The sequence below is a fragment of the Squalius cephalus genome, assembly GCF_949319135.1.
Source record: "Squalius cephalus genome assembly, chromosome: 10".
NCBI lineage: Eukaryota > Metazoa > Chordata > Actinopteri > Cypriniformes > Leuciscidae > Squalius > Squalius cephalus.
The window spans coordinates 15,481,119-15,501,103 of record NC_137131.1 but is presented as its reverse complement, the minus strand read 5'-3'; the positions used below and the strand labels follow the sequence as shown (position 1 = coordinate 15,501,103).

General features: G+C 36.7%; 2 protein-coding genes across 3 annotated transcripts in view; one reads left to right on the top strand and one right to left on the bottom strand.

Moving 5' to 3' along the window:
• Positions 1-13,388, top strand: part of jak1 (Janus kinase 1) — a 32,351-nt gene extending 18,963 nt beyond the window's left edge. For both annotated transcript variants that reach the window (XM_079883654.1, XM_079883655.1), the window contains exons 11-24: positions 1,934-2,043; positions 2,905-3,054; positions 3,334-3,421; positions 4,581-4,708; positions 5,057-5,192; positions 6,418-6,569; positions 6,673-6,823; positions 7,856-7,944; positions 8,053-8,245; positions 8,359-8,483; positions 9,444-9,616; positions 9,795-9,912; positions 11,358-11,468; positions 12,640-13,388. In XM_079883654.1, coding sequence (XP_079739780.1) covers positions 1,934-2,043; positions 2,905-3,054; positions 3,334-3,421; positions 4,581-4,708; positions 5,057-5,192; positions 6,418-6,569; positions 6,673-6,823; positions 7,856-7,944; positions 8,053-8,245; positions 8,359-8,483; positions 9,444-9,616; positions 9,795-9,912; positions 11,358-11,468; positions 12,640-12,741 — 1,826 coding nt within the window. In that variant the 3' untranslated portion in view covers positions 12,742-13,388. The remainder of the gene's footprint in view (positions 1-1,933; positions 2,044-2,904; positions 3,055-3,333; positions 3,422-4,580; positions 4,709-5,056; positions 5,193-6,417; positions 6,570-6,672; positions 6,824-7,855; positions 7,945-8,052; positions 8,246-8,358; positions 8,484-9,443; positions 9,617-9,794; positions 9,913-11,357; positions 11,469-12,639) is intronic.
• A 353-nt stretch (positions 13,389-13,741) lies between these two features.
• raver2 (ribonucleoprotein, PTB-binding 2) overlaps positions 13,742-19,985 on the bottom strand; it is a 66,643-nt gene continuing 60,399 nt past the window's right edge. The window contains exon 16 of the mRNA XM_079883658.1: positions 13,742-17,326. Coding sequence (XP_079739784.1) covers positions 17,195-17,326 — 132 coding nt within the window. The 3' untranslated portion in view covers positions 13,742-17,194. The remainder of the gene's footprint in view (positions 17,327-19,985) is intronic.

Below are 19,985 nucleotides of genomic sequence, written 5' to 3'. Positions count from 1 at the left end.
AGACCAACTTTTACAAAGGAATAGAGAGAAGTCTTAAACTAAGAGTAAGGGTGATGTTGACATCCTTGCTATGGATGATGTCAACACGCTTAATAACTATGCATACAGTGATTGGCTGATGGGGGAGTAGTCTCTGCCAATGATTTTATCATAGAAATATTGCAGAATGAGGTATCATGTTGCCATTTTCAAATAAAGTTTTTTAAAATGTAGGCTAAGTGTCACTTAAGTAATGTTCAGGTAATTGTCAGCCTCTTACATGTCTTCATCTAGAGAGATTGCAGAATTCAAATGACAAATGATGTTGTATAAACAAAGTTCATGAGGAGTACGTTCAAATTATCCATCCAATCAGCTTGAGGCATATATACTATATACACAGACGACTCACTCACTAAGTTACCTCGACAGTTTTCTGTATCCATCCACCACCCAGACTCCTCACTTTGGGCTGGTTCCTATTCTAATACTAATTTTAGTTATTTTTTTATTTTTTTAAAGATTTCTTTTTGCAGTTTTTCCCTTTTTATTATGATAGGACAGTGAGTAGACTAGAAACAAAGTGGGGGACGGGGTCGAGAAAGGTCGACAAGCTGGCCAACAAGGCTATCAACCAGACGATGGGTTTTATCCCATTTATCAACCAATTCAATGCAGATTGCCTGTACACAAATGAACCTTTATGTTATGTCATCGCAGATAAAAATCTCGCATTGCTTCAATGTAGTGTACAGTGACTTTGGGTGGATTGCCAGCAACAGCCATTTTAGGATTGTTTGTGATTTGGTCTAAGTGACTTAGGAGTCCTCTTGACTACCCCTAACTTTTCACAGATTTAGGAGCTGGTTTTAATGCTGAAATGCTTTGTGAAATACTCTTAGAGTAAAAATTGAGGAGTCCTGACACAGCCGTTATTTTTAAGAGTTTCTCCTAAATCAGCAAGTTAGGTGCTTCTTTTAGCCTTAATATGTTTTGTGAATACAGCCCCTGAACCTTTATCCAGCTAACCATCTCTACCTGACCGAGTTAAATGTTCCTGAGAGAGATTTACAGATAACTGCATACCACAGAGAAACCAGGGTCCAAAATGTACTTTTCGCCACAACTGCCAATTGCAGATGAATTCATATATATTAGTGTTTTAATTGATTCAGTGAATCATATCAGTGAATTTTTGTGCATCATTACTCAAAAATGTTCACAGAAAAATGTCATGTATTAATTTTTTTTTTTAAATGCAGTTTATTAGGATTTATTATATTGGTGCATATAAATCCTGATGTACTTAATATCCTTCTTCCTTTAGTGCTCCATCAGTATTAGCAGTAATACAACAGCTCTATACTGATGCAAAACCAAATATTAGGAATGTTTTGGTTGTGAAAAAACGCCTAGTTATCGCACATTAGACTGTGTCAGGGCTTGTTTACATCTGCTCCTCTAAGAGTACATGCTGAGGCATCAGTGACAGGCAGGAAATGTAGTAAATGTGGGTTTCCGTTGTTCACATCTCTTGATGTCTTTACCCAATTTGCACTCATAAAAACAGAGCTTGTAGGTCTGTATCCAGAGATTATGTCAGTGAGTAGACAAAAGACCTGCTGATGCTGCAGAATGAACATCACAGCACACAAACACACACACTTACATAAACGTTATACCTGCACGTGGACCCACTCATGCTCATTGTTTTCGTGTAGCAAGTTTTTTTTTTTTTTTTTTGTTGAACGGTGCACAATGTCACTGCAAAACTTCCTCTTCCCTACTCTGTTTAGGTGATGTCTGCACACCAACGCATGTACTGTATGTTTAGATATTATCTAAATAAACATCCTTGGACAATCAAACCAGATGATATTTAGTGTTTAAAGCTGGGATCTCAACTATTTATATGTTGGTCACCAATCACAAATGATGCTCTTCTGTCCTTCAGAAATTTCCAACCTATTAGTGATGACCACAAACCGAGAGCCCGCCCCGCAGAGACAAAATCAAGTCAGCCAGCTGAGTTTCCATCGCATCCTTAAGGAAGAGATTGTCCAGGTGATTTTTTTTTTTTTCATGGATTTTGAACCAATGTCAACTCTTCTTTAGCATGGCGAGCATTTAAGAAATAAAATGAAATACAGATATTGTCAAAAAAATCTACCATATACATTCATAATTGTGCGCTCCACAGTGAGTGAAAAATTAAAAATCCTCCTGGCCATAAAACTATTTATATTTTATGATACTTTTATTGAAGTACATAGACTTATGAAACATAAATTATTATACAGTATAGTTAAATTGGTGTCAGTAGGAAAGAGTTAATACTTAATTCAGTGAGAATGCATTACATTGATAAAAAATAACAGTACATACATTTATAATGTTTCAAATGATTCTTGAAATTTCTATTCATCAAAGAATCCTCTTTATATCACAGTTTCCGTAAAATATTAAGCAGCACAACAGTGATAATAATAATAATAATAATAATAATAAATGTTTCTTTAGCACCAAATCGGCATATTAGAGTTATAGCTGGAAAATCATCTGACACTGAAGACTGGAGTAATGGATGCTTAAAACTCAGCTTTGCCATTACAGGAATAAATACCATTTTAAAATGTATTAAAATACAAATCAGTTATTTTAAATTGTAATACTATTACTGCAGCCTTGGTGAGCATAACCACTAACAACATTTTAAAAAATCGGACCTACCTCAAACTTTATGACAATAGTGTGTTACAGATATTCTCTTTATAGTAGCCCGTAAACTATAAGCAAGACATTCACTATAGCTTAATATAGTGGGCCTGTCCCTGAAATTGAAAAAAAAAAAAATGGAATGCTTTGAATAAAAGTTTGATAATTGACTACCTACTTACTGATATGTGACATTGTGGTCTCATTCAGGGTGAGCACTTGGGTCGGGGCACAAGGACAAACATTTATGCTGGTGATCTGAAGCTGAAGAGTGAGGATGATGATGACATGGGAGGATACTCACAGGAGGTGAAAGTGGTGTTGAAAGTGCTGGGCTCAGGACACAGAGATATCTCTCTGGTAAGACACACATGGCCTACTCATGTCTAAATGAAGTTTAGCAAACAAGATTATTGGTTTTAGATGGTATAATGTTACAGGCTCCTGACTCTCTTTCTCATTTGTAAGTTGCTTTGGATAAAAACACATGTCTACTGAATAACTGTAAACTAATTGTGGTCATTTTCAACTGTAATGAACCATGAGGGGTTTTGAATAGAATTTTCTCCGTTAGTATTCTGCCATCAGTGTGGTTACTATTTGAATGTTTAAAGTATGTCTTTTTCTTCCTCTTCTCAGGCTTTCTTTGAGACAGCAAGCATGATGCGTCAGATCTCTCATAGACACATCGCACTGCTCTACGGAGTGTGTGTTCGCCACCAGGAGAGTAAGTACCCTACTCTCACTTGTCTCTAATATGTTGCGAACTTGGCATTTATCCTGCCAAATTATTCTGGTTGTATCTGATGATTGCTTTGTCTAGTGATATTGATGACAAATGGATGTTTTTTGATAAGCAATCCATTTCCTTACAGAGGGCGCACATCTATTAAAGACTTAACCAAATGTTCTAGTTCTCTTATTTTGTGGTCTTTTATTCTGTTTTGGTGTAGTTTTACATGGCAAGTATGAGAAATAGGTGGGTTTTTTTTTTTCTTCTTCCGCCTGTTGTAACCAGCGAGTCACCATAGTCACTGGTGCAAAAGTAATTTATTTATTTACAAAGCGAACATAGAGACATTGTCATTCTCCGACTAAGCGTGTAGATCTGACACAGTGGCAGTGTTATATTTCTAAGAAATCATAGAGAAATCAAACAATGAATCATTGCTTGAGTAATAATGTAGTTTTAAATGAGTAAATTTTAAAATAGATAAACTAGTCTAAACTTGCTTTATGATTCCATGGCATGTAAATGTTTCATAAATGCTTTTTGTGAGGAAGCTGATCACATTGCGACATTTGATTGTTCAACAAAGTCTGCTGGTTAGGTATCAGGTTATGTATTTAATTGCAAACTGCACTTCCTGCTCCTCTGAACAATAACCTAAATACTCTGAGGATCACCAGCCATGTGCACGCAATGGGTGTGTCTGTGTGTCTTCTTAGAAGAATTTGCATATTTGAGCTGGAACCGTGTTTGTGTGGCAGAGAGGAAGAGAGTTTGATAACTGCTCTTTTGCATAAAATACTGCATCCATCTCTCCTCTCTCTCTCTCTCTCTCTCTCTCTCTCTCTCTCTCTCTCTCTCTCTCTCTCTCTCTCTCTCTCAATTTTCAATTTCAATTTTTTTTTCAATTTCATGTTGCTTTATTGGCATGACAAAAAAAATGCATCTGTGTTGCCAAAGCATAAGAACAAATATAAACAACAACAAGGAGTTAATACATCTGATATAGTAATACAAGTAAACAGGATAATTATGATGTAGATGCAGATACTAAACACATTCTGTGAATGTACATTCACTCATTATACATTATACATTCATTACATTCATTATACATTCTCTCTCTCTCTCTCTATCTCTATCTCACTCTGTGTAGATATTATGGTGGAGGAGTTTGTTCAGTATGGTCCTCTGGATCTGTTCATGCGCAGACAGACCACGACTCTCAGCACCGCATGGAAGTTCCAGGTTGCCAAACAGTTGGCTAGCTCCCTCAGCTATCTGGTAAAGAAACAAACTCAAAAACAAATGCTCAAAACCTTGACTTTCCGGTCTTGAAATAAAGTATTTAGCCATTCTTTGTATTGAAATCCTGGTATATACCAATATGCTGATAAAATATGTTTTTGTTTTGACTGATAACCAATAATTTTAAATCTGTAGTACTAATTGGTATTGATAATCTACCTAAAAACTAAAATATGTTAAATATTTCGCATAACTCGCATAACAGTATAACATACACTTCTATTAAAAAGTTTGGTGTTGAGCAACATAACATATCAGTGAAAATGTTTATGAAGTGTTATCAGTGAATAATGTTACTGTTTGACTGCTGTGTGTATCCTGTAGGAGGATAAGAAGCTGGTTCATGGATATGTGTGCTGTAAGAACATTCTGGTGGCTCGAGATGGTCTAGATGGAGAGGGAGGACCCTTCATTAAACTGAGTGACCCCGGCATACCCATTACTGTCCTTAGCAGAGAAGGTGAGAGATTCATTATGACCACACACTTTAAACATTCATACAGGCATTATGACCACTTTAACAGCATGTTAAAGTCAGCACTAAACGGAAGTTGCTTTAGTCTTTTCTTTCCTATTGTGACATATATCTGAGTCAAACCGCTTCTCAAACAAAAAAAAAATATATATACTGTACATATACATAGGTAGGGACTTGATTCTGTTCATCGGAAATTGATTGGATGGTTGTGGTTTGCTATTGCTGTGATCTCATGTTAGTGACAGGTTGTCCCGCCCTCACACTGAAAAACACTGCAACACTGCAAGAGCGAGGGGAAGTTATTTCGATTTAGTTTAAAATAATGATGTGTACAGACAAATCATTCATAATAAATACTTCAGTATTCCATAAAAGAATAATAATTGCCAATTTGGATTTCATAGTGACTTTAAGAGGAATACCATACGGAAAGATTTTATATAGTTGTTGTAATGTTTTAAAAAGTTTAATTGTATGTTGTAGTATTTTATATTACAACTACTATAGTATTTGATTAAATAAATAGATAATAATAGATATTGTTATATTATAATTAATTCATTGCTTTTTTTATAGAATTTTATGATGAATAAATATGAATAAATAATGAATACATTTTATCAATCAATATTAATACATATCAATTTAAATTTTTATCACTGCTCACATTAGGGTCAGAGATTTTGAGCTGACATATATGCATTATAATAACCTTGTAAATAGAAAGAGTTAAATGGGTAAAGTGTTATTGAGTGTGCATCCAGGGTAAATGCAATGCTGTCGATCTGAGCTTTATTGCACTGTGAAAATGGACTGCTCGGAAAAGATAACTGACAGGAATTTTGTTGGCCGAGATCCAGCTCTGCTCCCTGAAGCACTTCGGAGACCAGAAAAGCTCTTTGTTTGCTGTGTGCCAGGGACTGTTACAGGAAAGACTGGTTGTGTGTTGTTGTTTTTTTGGGGGTGGTGGTGTGTGCGCACAGGGGAATGAAAGGGGCACAGAGAGGGAGCATACAAGAAAGTGTTGCCAAGGGATCATGTTTTCGATGAAATTAACTTTGATGTTTGAATGAGGAAATGGTGGTGGAAACCCCCTTAAAAAAAGGATTTTTCAACCAGTACAACCCAGCTTGGGTGTTTTTGAGTGTTAATTTGAAGTTACTTGATAATGCCATTGAATGACAACGTGCTTTGTGTTTGTCTACAGAGTGTGTGGACAGGATTCCTTGGATTGCTCCCGAGTGTGTACAGGACACGGCTAATCTGAGCGTAGCAGCGGATAAGTGGGGCTTTGGGACAACTCTGTGGGAGATCTGTTACAATGGAGAGATACCTCTCAAAGACAAGAAGCTCACGGAGGTAACAGCGTACACATACACTGAGGCATGCATATGACTTGGCACTTTCTTTTCTGATAATGTGCTGATGAATGTGTATTTTTTGCTGTCATCTCTCTGAGCAGAAGGAAAGGTTTTACACAGCACAGTGTCAGTTGGCAACCCCTGACTGCGAGGAGCTGGCCAAACTCATGACCCACTGTATGACCTACGACCCTCGCCAGAGACTGTTCTTCAGGGCCATTGTCAGGGACATTGTCATGGTGGAGGAACAGAGTAAGGAGTCAAGATATACAGATGACAAACCATACATTTAGTTATTGAATATATTTCGAAATTTAAGCCTAAATAATTTCTCCTGTAGTGTTCTCAATACTGACCTCTTGTGGCTATTACAAAGATCTACTACATTCATCTTTGCTTAAAGTACTGAGCACATGTGAATGTTTACCAAGGTTTCTTTCACCTACATTATCATTCAAAAGACTGGGGTGAGAAATCTTTTAAGAGATTAATACTTTTATTCAGCAAGGACACATTAAATGAACAGTAAAGGCATTTATATTGTTACTTATATTGTCAAAAATATATCACATTACTAAAGACTTCTATTTTAAATAAATGCGGCACTTTTGAACTTCCTATTCATCAAAGAATCCTCACAAATATATCACGGTTTCCACAAAAATATTAAGCAGAACAACTGTTTTCAACATTGATAATAATTAAAAATGTTTTTCTTCATATTAGAAAGATTTCTGAAGGATTATGTAACTGAAGACTGGAGTAATGATGCTGAAAATTCAGCTTTACCATCATAAGAATAAATTAAATTGAAATATTAACATTTAAAATAACTGTTGTCCATTTTAATATATTTTACAAAGTATTACTGTTTTTTTTTTGTTTGTTGTTAGTTTTTTCTCTTAGCTCAACAATCTTAGACCCCAAACTTTTGAATGGTAGTGTACACCGGTTATATTTTAGTCTTATATGACTATTTCCACTCTCTTAGAATTAAACAGGCTGTTTATTCTACTATGCTTTTAAGATCTCTATATGTTAATGAGCTCTGTTAGGATTGGCTAGTCTCCATAGACTCTAGTAGTCCTCACTGTTTTCATTAGGACAGGATAAGTTGCTGCGCTTAATAACCATTGATATGTAAACATGGTTAGTCATATTTTAATGTGAAGGAAAACTTACCTTTTTGTGGTGGGTTTGAGAGAATACATTGCATTGTAAACGTTTGCGTATGTTTGGAAAAAAAAAGGTTTCCATTTTTCCTCTTTAATGTTTTCTCTCTAGACCCATCCATTCAGCCTGTTCCCATGCTAGAGGTGGACCCTACAGTGTTTGAGAAGAGGTTCCTCAAGAAGATCAGAGACCTTGGAGAGGTATTTACACTGTGTGTGTGTGTGTGTGTGGTCTTTAAACTCATGAACAAACTGCTTATTTAACTGACCATCTTCTGGTTAGACTGAAGTACATCTGTGTGCTTTTAGGGTCACTTTGGAAAGGTGGAGTTGTGCAGATATGACCCGCGGGGAGATCGGACAGGAGAGCTGGTGGCCGTGAAGTCTCTAAAGCCAGAGAACCGAGAAGAGCAGAGCAGTAACCTGTGGTGTGAGATTCACATCCTGAGAGAACTTTACCACGAGAACATTGTCAAATATAAGGGCATTTGCAATGAAGAGGGTAAACCACAATTCTGAACATCATAAATAATATAATGCTGTAATGGCTTTTGGTGCCAAACGCATGAGTTCTTAACCATGAATCATTGAATCTTTCCACATTTTTGTTTCTAGGTGGGAGATCCATTAAGCTCATCATGGAGTTTTTACCGGCAGGCAGTCTGAAGGAATACCTCCCCAGAAACAAAGCTCACATAAACCTTAAAACCCTTCTCAACTATTCTGTACAGATCTGCCAGGTAACACCGAATGTGAATGGATTACAATGTTTACTGGTTGTTCTTGTCTATTTATGGTAACTTTCCAACCTGAAAAAAACACCAGCACAATGAAACAAAAATCACAAGGAATCTAATAAAAATTTAAAAATGAAAATGTATTTGAAGGAATCACAACCAAAGAGTCTATTAAAACGTGTTTTATTCAGTCATGTATTCTAAAATAAGTGCAATTTTTCATTAGTCATTTCTTGTGTTAAAGTAAAACAACCTTGAACTCAGTAGACAGTAAAGCATTCACTTACTTTAATGCAAAATACATGCAATCAGCTAAAATACATTTAATTTGCATTGCAGCGATATAGTGTGATATGGAAATACATTGCAGTATAACAAAAGTTTAGGTTTATTTATTTTATTTTTTTATGCTCACCAGTGTTGCATTATTTAATCAAAAATGAGTAAAAACAAAATATTGCTTATTATTATTATTATTATTATTATTATTATTATTATTATTACAATCATTAGTATTATTTCAGCAGCCATTACTCCAGTCGTCAGTGTCACATGATCCTTCAAAAATCATTCTAATGTGATTTGGTGCTGACCAACAGAAAGTCCAAAAGAACAGCATTTATTTGAAATTGTCTTTACTGTTCTTACTGAATAAAATGTTTAATAAAAAAAAAAAACCTACCCCATATAACATATTTTCTCATAATGCATATGGTGAAACTCAGGCTATATGTAGGTACCAGCAATGTATTTATAAATATGTTATATATCCATTTGCTTTCCACACAACTTATGCTCTGGTTGTCTGTTGTCCTTGAGGCCTTGTACTCGTAGACCAATAATAATAACAACAGCTGTTTACAGTGATCCTTTGTGTTCTCATGCTCTGGGTTTCTGTTAGTAATGCAGACCTGCAGTGTAACATTATGCTTAACCCTGCTGTTTTCTGACCTCTAACTCCAGGGCATGGACTACCTGGGCTCTCGCAACTACATCCACAGAGATCTGGCAGCCCGGAATGTTCTGGTGGAGAATGAAAGCACGGTAAAGATCGGAGACTTCGGCCTGACCAAAAGCATTAAGGATAATGAGGGTTACTACACGGTGAAAGACGATCTGGACAGTCCAGTGTTCTGGTAAGCCTCACTCATAAGGGTGCTGTTATACAGCAATGACCAAGTATATTAAGTCTAAAATGAACCATGTGCATTGGTAATGGTGAAATTATATGCAATTTCATTATGGATTTGTGTATAATTATGAAAAGCCCCTGGAAAATCAACTTTGTAAAGATTTTTTCCCTGCTTTTCCCAGGTATGCTCCAGAGTGCCTGATCCACTGCAAGTTCTACAGGGCGTCTGACGTCTGGTCTTTTGGAGTGACCATGTATGAGCTCCTCACGTACTGTGATCCCTCATGCAGCCCTATGTCGGTGAGTGGCCAGTCGTTTTATTCCCGTCTCAAAAACCCTAAGCCAGTGTTTCTCAACTGCTGAGTCGCAAGAACTTTTTGAGTGGGTCGCCGAGTGTGCAGTCAAAGAAACGACAACAAATGTAATTCTACGTTTTCTCTCTGATGCGAGACTGTGAAAGATGTGCGTGGGAACTGTTGACTCTTCTGTCAGACGCAGTCTAAGTAAAGAGTGCCTGAGAAAAACGTGTTTTGATTCAGTATTTGCAGTCATGAGATGTTGTCAAGATATGTCAGTGTCAATATTCTAACGTTTTTTTCGTAACTTGTTGCGTAATAAAAAGTCCCTCACCTCAGAAAAGCAATCTTTCATGTCCTGTGCTCGTAGCGCACACTCTTTAAATGCACGGGCAAATGCAGCGCGCGCTGTATATTACTTAATTATAAATAAAGAACAAAAGAAATTGAGCATGCAACTTCGTAGTTATGTTGTCAATTAGTAAGTTATGAAATTACCCAAAGGTACTAATAAATTATGTAACATGCACTTCGTGTGTTAGCTGGGAAGGATTTGCACGCAGGTATGATGTTCGTTCTATTCATCAGGAGTCGTTTCCAGATGTTTCATTAACAGTTCATGTTATTATTGTGTATTTACCATGGTAACTTGTTTCCATAATCCCAAAATGCCACTTTATTTTCACTTTGTTATTTTGTATATTTTTCATTGGTGGCTCATACCAAAGAAAAATGGTCAAAGAAATAAAAAATACAATATTTTTTATTGTATAACATAAAAAGGAAAATAAAGATATAGATTAAAAGGAATATGAGAGAGACACAAAAGCACAAGATGATTAAAATAATACGACAAATATCACAGCTGCACTTCCACACATTGGATAGACTTATGCAGTTATATTTATGCAAATGTATTATGTAAATATATCCCTATGTAAGTGTTTTACTTTTGATTGCATTTCTAAATCAGTGTTTGATTATACACAGCAGGAGGGTAATACAGATTTGTTGCGAAGCAGAACCGAGTACTTCTAGCACTCGTAGAAAGCCCATGTTCATTTCTGTAGGCTGAAAGAAGCTCTTGTTTAGGAGGCACTGGTGAGTCTGGACGTTCTCTCTCTGTCTCTGAGAACATGGCAGATGGTGCCAGTCTGTGCCCACAGTGGCAGATGTCTTACCCAAAGGCTGCGGTAGACGTCTGCACACCAATCCTCCCTTTTTTTCCTTTTTTTCTGTGTGCCTCTTTTGGAGGAAATGTCTGTACTGAGGGATTTGTCCGATTTTCACATTGTACACAATGCAGACGCATAATGTATTGCTTCCTCGCACGCTGGACTCATTAAAGGGTTAAAGGTAGTTTGCTAGAGGAGACATGGATGAATGTTTAATACCTCAGAGCTTAATTGTAAATCAGGCCACTGACCCGACTTTGCTCCACCCCCACAGGTGTTCCTAAAGATGATTGGCCCAACACATGGCCAGATGACTGTTACCCGATTGGTCAAAGTCCTGGAGGAGGGGAAGAGACTTCCAAAACCAGACGGCTGCTCAGAGAGGGTAATCTACAGCATTTTGTTTTAGTAAAGCTATTTATTTTCACTACTATTCAAAAGGGGTCAGTAAGATGTATATGTATTTTGTTTAATTGTCACTTTTGAGCAATTTAATGCATCCTTGCTGAATTAAAGGCATTTATATTGTTACTAAAGATTTCTATTTCAAATAAATGCTGCTCTTTTGCACTTTTTATTCATCAAAAAATCCTGAAAGAATGTATCACTGTTTCCACAAAACTATTAAACTATTGATTATAAGAAATGTTTCTTGAGCAGCAAATCATCATATTATAATGATTTCTGAAGGATCATGTAACACTGAAGACTGTAATGATGCTAAAAATTCAGCTTTACCATCACAGGAATAAATTAAAAATTAAAATATTAAAAAAAGAAAACAGTTCATTTAAATTGAAATAATATTTCACAATATTATTGTTTGCCTTGGGGAGCATAAGAGACTTCTCTCAAAAATATGCAATAAATAATATTACCGATCCCAAACCTTTGAACGGTAGTGAATGTTACAGGTCATATTTGTATGACGACTTGAAGTAACCTCTCAGATTTTAAGTAATGATACAGAATTCTAAGGAATTCCATGGAAGTCAGTAACTGACAGTACGCCATAGGTGGGAATAAGCCTTCAGTCTTTGAGCAAATATAATGAACATCACCTTGCAAATTCAGCAAATAATTTAAATAACTGAAATTTTGATTTTTTTTTTACATTTTATAAGTTTAACTTAAGTATGTTGAGGTGTTATTTACAAAAAAAAATATTCTATTTTATTTAAAAATTGTATTTAAATATTTATAATTTTATTTATTTATGTATGTATACATTAAGTATGCTTTTTTTAACTAAATTTGTTGTTTACTTTAAAATGTATTCTTTAAATATTTTATATTACGGGGCTGTTGAAAACGTTCTATGGTGTGTTTCCTGTCCGGTCAGCCGTTGTCCTGTGCTCATATATTACTTAATTATAAAGTATGTTGAGGTGTTATTTACAAAAAATGTATTCTATTGTATTTAAATATTTTGTTCTTGCTTTATGCATTACAGAATCATGTTTTTTTCATGAGGGTGAAGGTTAGATGATTTAACGGCAGGTATGAGCTGCGCTCCAGGCCATGTGTCTCTGATTGTGATCTTTGTGTTTTGACAGTTGTACAATCTGATGAGGAAATGCTGGGAGGCGACACCTGAAAAAAGGATCGACTTCAAAAGCCTGATTGCCAACTTTCAGCAGATGCTTGACAATCAGTAACGGTGGAAGTAAGATGGGATGCAGACTCCACCTCTTTTGCAAGAGACATTCCCATAGAGACAAAATCCCCAGAAAAAAGAAAAAAAAAAAGTATAACTGCAGTGTAGCACTCTTTCAAATATACTCTCCTTCTTACTGTATCCCTCACATTACGATCTCATAGATAAACTGCAAGCCATTCGAAATAGCCACAAAGACACTGCTAGAACCACCGAAGTGGGCAGACGAGCACTGCCCGGCCTCTCTCTGAATATGCAAACGTATAACTGCCAGTTCCAATCGCTCATTTCAAATGCAGACCTGATTCGAGTGTGCCGGACGTGCACAAAAATGAGGCGAATCAGGAATCTGACACTCAGCTCCTCTGCTTCATATTGTGCCTCAGTGTCACATCAGCCATCATGATGCATGTATTTCCCATGGTGCATTACAGCATGTGCTGTATGGAATCTGCCCACTGTGAGACATGCGCATTGACAGAGACTGACCCTTGTTGCGATTAAAAGAGGACTGTTGTTCTTTGGAAGACGAGGAACGTGTCAGAATGTAGATTTACATGTGTGGTCCACGATTTGGAGCTTTGATGAGTGAATGTCGAGTGGATTGTGCCCGTTATCGTGAGACTATTGACGTGCAAAGTATGTCAAGCGCTCAAAGACTGCTGGTTTGTCTGACTTGGAGCAGACAGCTGTCCTCGTTGGAAAATTCCAAACGAACGTGCAGGATTACCGGAGAACTCTGAAACAGCATGCGCCGGTCAGGATGCACACGTTCTAATGACTGTACTTCCTCCCTGAGCTTCACATTTGCCACGGAAAAACTGAAGAGGGTGATTCTGAGAACAGCATGTGGAAGGATATTCGTCACGTTTAACGAAATACCTGAAATGGGCACTAGGGGACAGTAGAGCTTATGAAATATCTCAAGAAAAATTCACATTTTATGTTGTGCAAATTATATTCTGAGCTCAGCTAACTTTCAGAAACTGATTTAAACTGTCAAAAAAAAAAAAAAAAAAAAAAAATACTGCAGTATTTTATCTGTTGTTTTTTATCCAAATGGAATTAAAAAGTGATTAACACAACCACAACATGTTTCTACAGGGGTTATTTTGTTAATGTCTAAAGATGGATGCTGACTTGAATGAGGAGGATCAAGATGTGAAGAGTGAAATTAGTGTTTAAATGCCTTAGCGTGTCTTTGAATATTTAGCCTTGCTTTAGCTATATGAATAACGACTAATTCCCATCTGATTATCAGATTATGGTTAATCCTCACACATGGTTCCTGAAAAAGGAAAATGATTAATCTCCCAGGTGGAAGCGTCACGTGGTTTTGCACTGAAGGAATTGTGAAATGTACGTTGTTGTGTTCATATCTACGCCTCCGCGGCCACAATGGAATTGAGAATGGTCAAAGAAGAAAAATGATGAAACGATAACAGATGATTTTTCTGCCCTTTAATGTGGATTGCAAAACAATTCCATCTGCTCAAAATTAAACCCAAACCTATTTTCCTCAAAAAGAATGACAACAAAATTGTATCGAACGGGGTACATAAATACACATAAATAAATACTTTTTTTGTTGTAGTTAAATACTCAAAAGTATTGAGCTCTGAAACATCTACTGAAAAAAAGAGAAAACAGTTTTTTCTTGTATTGCAGGAGTATACGCATGCTTCAATTCCACGGTTTCTAAAAATAGCTTATTCACAGTAAAGCAATATCAATAGAGTTTGGATTATAAAATATTGCAAAATCTCAATTCAAGGTGAAAAAAAAACAAACAAAAAACCTACAACCTTGTAAACTAAAAAACAGGCTGCTCTACAAAGCACAATAGTGTTGATAACCCTGCATGTTTGAACGGGCGACTGTACCTTCTACATCATTAAGAGACACTTCAGTATTGCAAAGCTTTGAGATACAAGTGCACACATACACGTTCATAACATTCAGAGGGGTAAAAGTGACTTCGCAACCAGTGGACAGATGTGCGGAATCGGAAAAGTACGTTACAGCCTCGACTTGAAATACAAGGGGAACATCAATATGACCATCAGCAAAAATGGTAAGAAATATCAGGTTCGTAAATGCAAATAGGCACAATTTTCCATCCTTCGGCTTTCAGTAGGAACACTTGAGAGATTCTTTAATTTCATTGTGTAGTTTTATATGAAAATAACAGGAATAATCAGTCAAACCTCTCTTTCCTCGATTTAGAGCAGTGGTGCGGCTGAAGAACAGGAGAGAGAAGACGCATGGGAAGGTGACCAGAAACGCATGTGCTTTATAATCCCTGTAGCATTTCACAACAAATCTTATTTCTGATTACTGAGCTTGAGCACAGAACAAGAGACACGTAAACTAAAAAACTTATTCTTAACCATTTCTAGCATTCCCTCGAAAAAACAAAAAGGCCTCTGTGATTATAAATGGTGGGTTTGTGCTGAAAGTGGGACGCAGAGCCTCAGGTACAGATGCAAATTTGGGATTGTCTTTATACTTGTCATAACACAATAAAGCAACATAAATAGGACGCAATAACAGAAGCTCCTCCTCAGATGTATTGTCAGTCTGTTGTGGAGGGGAGAGAATGGCTTTCAGCGAGAGAACAACAATCACTTCAAAAGTGTCGAAAAAAAGAAGGCACGCAGCCTTAATCACGAACGGATGAACACGTCTGTACGACAGCTCCTTTAAGACGATCTGCATCCGACCAGTGATCAACATGATATGCTGCAAAAAATCCAGTTCTTAATGTGTTTCAGTCAAGTTTATAATATCTAAACAAGCTCAGTTCAAAGTAAAAGGGATTGTTCAAAATTCTCACTACTCGCCACCCTCATGTCCTGATTCTGTAATTATGAAGAAAGTTTCAACTGTTTTTGTCTATACAATGAAACTCAATGGGGTCCAAAACAAAATCCGACCTCACTTCCATTGTATGGATCAGTGTTTTTATTGTAAACTAAAACTATTAAAAAAATGTTTTTAATTGAAATGAAGCTTAAAATATTAGATGCAAATCTTAAACTTGTTTAAGTACTAAAATTGCTATAAAAAAAAGAAAAATTAAAAGTCAAACAAAAACATGACAGGCACTGAAATGGAAAATTAAAAATGAAAATATAAAAACGAATTAAAAACTAGGATGGTATATAAAAAATACTAAAAAAAAAAACTAAAAAAAACTTTCCACAGAATAAAGAAAGTCATTGAATAGCAGATTATTATTATTTATTTTTTTTACATTTTTGGTGAACTATTCCTTATAGATTTCATTTGTTCCATTGGGAGACTTGTGGCACTTGTTAGTATCAAAAATTAGACAAAAAAAAATTAAATACACCTCTTCAAGATGCATTATCTTAATGTCTTACTTAATTTGCCTCATCTTTTAAAAAAAAACATTTTTAACTTAAAGACTGATACGGATTAAAAACAGGATTTTCGCAGCATAAAATCACCAGAATAATACTCTCTCCGATAAAGATGTAAAAAGATTAAACCACAGAATAACAGATGACTAATATCCATATAAAGGCATTATGCTAGATTATTACCATGTGGGTGTTTGCATCAGGACGTTTTGCCAGGTGTCTATCCTATACGTAGCATCCTTCCGACAGATTATTACTACTACTGTTGTGATATATTATTACTCTTAATGTTATTGAAAACAAAGCACTGGCAGCATTGTAGCTGAAGGTTGTGGGAAGGTCACCTTAAAGTATATGGTAGTAGTTTGTCCAGAGAAGGTAGAGGTTATTGCCTTAGCCATGTCTTCTCTGAGCGCCGTGTTTTAAGGCTCCTGCAGCGTTCAGTTCATGGCTGATCATTCCTACAGATACAGCAGTATGTACAGAGACACGTTAAAGGTTAACTGTCAAAGATATGAACGTGCGATGTGCAGTTCCTGGACGCTTAGGAAAGCGGATTGATAGTCAAGATAAACAATGACACATTAAGCAAGACGCAATATTAATAATATTTTCAATGTCTGTACACCCTGTAAAAAATACACTAATTTTGCAGAATATACAATGTACATTGGCTAAGCCCTACCCTGTCAGGGAAAAAAAAAAATCTTTGAAAATCGTTATTCTCTGAGTGCAGCTCTATCTTTATCAGCCCTTAACCGGTAGTACAGTAAAACACGGGACACGAAAGCCCCCCTCAGGAGTGGAATGGTACGCCCCACCTGCGAGAGAGGTAAAAAGGCAGAACAGAAAATACCAATTAACTAAACACAATCTTGAGAGGTCCTGCCTAGTGTCGGACAGAAATAAGAACAGTACCCAGATACACAGAAGGTTCAAGAAGGGGAATAAACCTCCTTCTGCACAATAAAATGTACAATCTTTTCATAAATATCAGTTATGGACTAAAAGTTAAGGCCTGGACATGACAGTGACAACATAACAGCTAGGTGTGAGAGCGAGTGCGAGTTAGATCCTCTTCTTCTTGAAGTAGTCTGCGTAATGGCCTCCAAGACCCTGTGAGTGTTGGCCTACATACTCTGATGTCACTTCCTGTGTAGGCAGTGTCGGGTATTCTCGCTTTTGCCCTCTAGCCTGACTCTAGGAGAGTAAGAAAGAGAGGTTCATTATAACAGAAGGAATTATAGTGATTAGGATGATTTCACCTGCTGATGATGATGATGATGATGATGTACGTGACTCACTATTCACTGTATGTTTGAGTTTGAGTGACATACAGTAAATGACTGACGGGTTTTTTGTGTTCCGTACAGTAAATGAGTGACGGCGTCTCCCTCAGCCCACACATGCGTCTGAGGAATTTTCTCTGACTCTCGCACTACGATAAAGCGCCTATTGTTGAATCAGTGAAGTTAGAGGTGTTTATCTCTCAATGTGTCAGTCTTTTACTTCCAACTGAAGAATAACTGAAGTTACTGCCAGACTCCTACTGGTTTTCATCTTCACACACACACACACACACACACACACACACACGTTCAGTTGACTGAGCTATCTATCTATCTATCGTTCTATCTATCTATCTATCTATCTATCTATCTATCTATCTATCTATCTATCGTTCAACTAATTATATTAGTTCTATCTGTCATTTTATTGATCAATTGTTCTATTGTTTAAGTAATTATATTAGTATTATTACCTTAATTTCCTTTAATGGGGTTTATAGTAGAAAACCGTAAAATATCACATTTGGACCAATTATGACTGTTATATTATATATTTTATAATATAATACCAATTATATATATATATATATATATATATATATATATATATATATATATATATATATATATATATATATATATATATATATATATATATATATGTGTGTGTGTGTGTGTGTGTGTGTGTGTGTGTGTATGTATATATATGTGCATATACACTCACCTAAAGGATTATTAGGAACACCTGTTCAATTTCTCATTAATGCAATTATCTAATCAACCAATCACATGGCAGTTGCTTCAATGCATTTAGGGGTGTGGTCCTGGTCAAGACAATCTCCTGAACACCAAACTGAATGTCAGAATGGGAAAGAAAGGTGATTTAAGCAATTTTGAGCGTGGCATGGTTGTTGGTGCCAGACGGGCCGGTCTGAGTATTTCACAATCTGCTCAGTTACTGGGATTTTCACGCACAACCATTTCTAGGGTTTACAAAGAATGGTGTGAAAAGGGAAAAACATCCAGTATGCGGCAGTCCTGTGGGCGAAAATGCCTTGTTGATGCTAGAGGTCAGAGGAGAATGGGCCGACTGATTCAAGCTGATAGAAGAGCAACTTTGACTGAAATAACCACTTGTTACAACCGAGGTATGCAGCAAAGCATTTGTGAAGCCACAACACGCACAACCTTGAGGCGGATGGGCTACAACAGCAGAAGACCCCACCGGGTACCACTCATCTCCACTACAAATAGGAAAAAGAGGCTACAATTTGCACGAGCTCACCAAAATTGGACAGTTGAAGACTGGAAAAATGTTGCCTGGTCTGATGAGTCTCGATTTCTGTTGAGACATTCAGATGGTAGAGTCAGAATTTGGCGTAAACAGAATGAGAACATGGATCCATCATGCCTTTTTAGCACTGTGCAGGCTGGTGGTGGTGGTGTAATGGTGTGGGGGATGTTTTCTTGGCACACTTTAGGCCCCTTAGTGCCAATTGGGCATCGTTTAAATGCCACAGCCTACCTGAGCATTGTTTCTGACCATGTCCATCCCTTTATGACCACCATGTATCCATCCTCTGATGGCTACTTCCAGCAGGATAATGCACCATGTCACAAAGCTCGAATCATTTCAAATTGGTTTCTTGAACATGACAATGAGTTCACTGTACTAAAATGGCCCGCACAGTCACCAGATCTCAACCCAATAGAGCATCTTTGGGATGTGGTGGAACGGGAGCTTCGTGCCCTGGATGTGCATCCCACAAATCTCCATCAACTGCAAGATGCTATCCTATCAATATGGGCCAACATTTCTAAAGAATGCTTTCAGCACCTTGTTGAATCAATGCCACATACAATTAAGGCAGTTCTGAAGGCGAAAGGGGGTCAAACACAGTATTAGTATGGTGTTCCTAATAATCCTTTAGGTGAGTGTATATATATATATATATATATATATATATATATATATATATATATATATGCACATATATATACATACACACACATGTACACACATATGCACACACATGCACACATATACATGCACAGTCATGGTTTTACCTACCTGGACATAATAAAAAATGATCTGGTTGTTAGCAGGTCTTAAAATGTAATGGTCTTAAAACAACCTCAGATGAACAACATCACATGCCATATTATACCTTGTCATTATTTGTTTAACAAAAATAAATCCAAAATGGAAAAGCCATGTGTGACAAACTAAGTACACCCTATGATTCAGTTGCTTGTAGAGCCACTTTTAGCAGCAATAAGTTGAAGAAATAATTTTCTGTATGACTTCATCAGTCTCTCGCATCGTTGTGGACGAATTTTGGCCCGCTCTTCTTTACAACATTGTTCAAAGTTCGCCTAACTTGGCGCTGTGCATTATGGCCAAACATCCGTCCAAAGGACATTTTTCCAGAAGTCTTGAGGTTTGTTCAGATGCAACTTTGCAAATAAGCCGTGCTGCCATGTTCTTTTTAGAGAGAAGGAGCTTACCAAACCAGCAAACTCACAAAACTTCTGCTTTTATAGAGTCGGTCATGTTTGCTGATGATAAA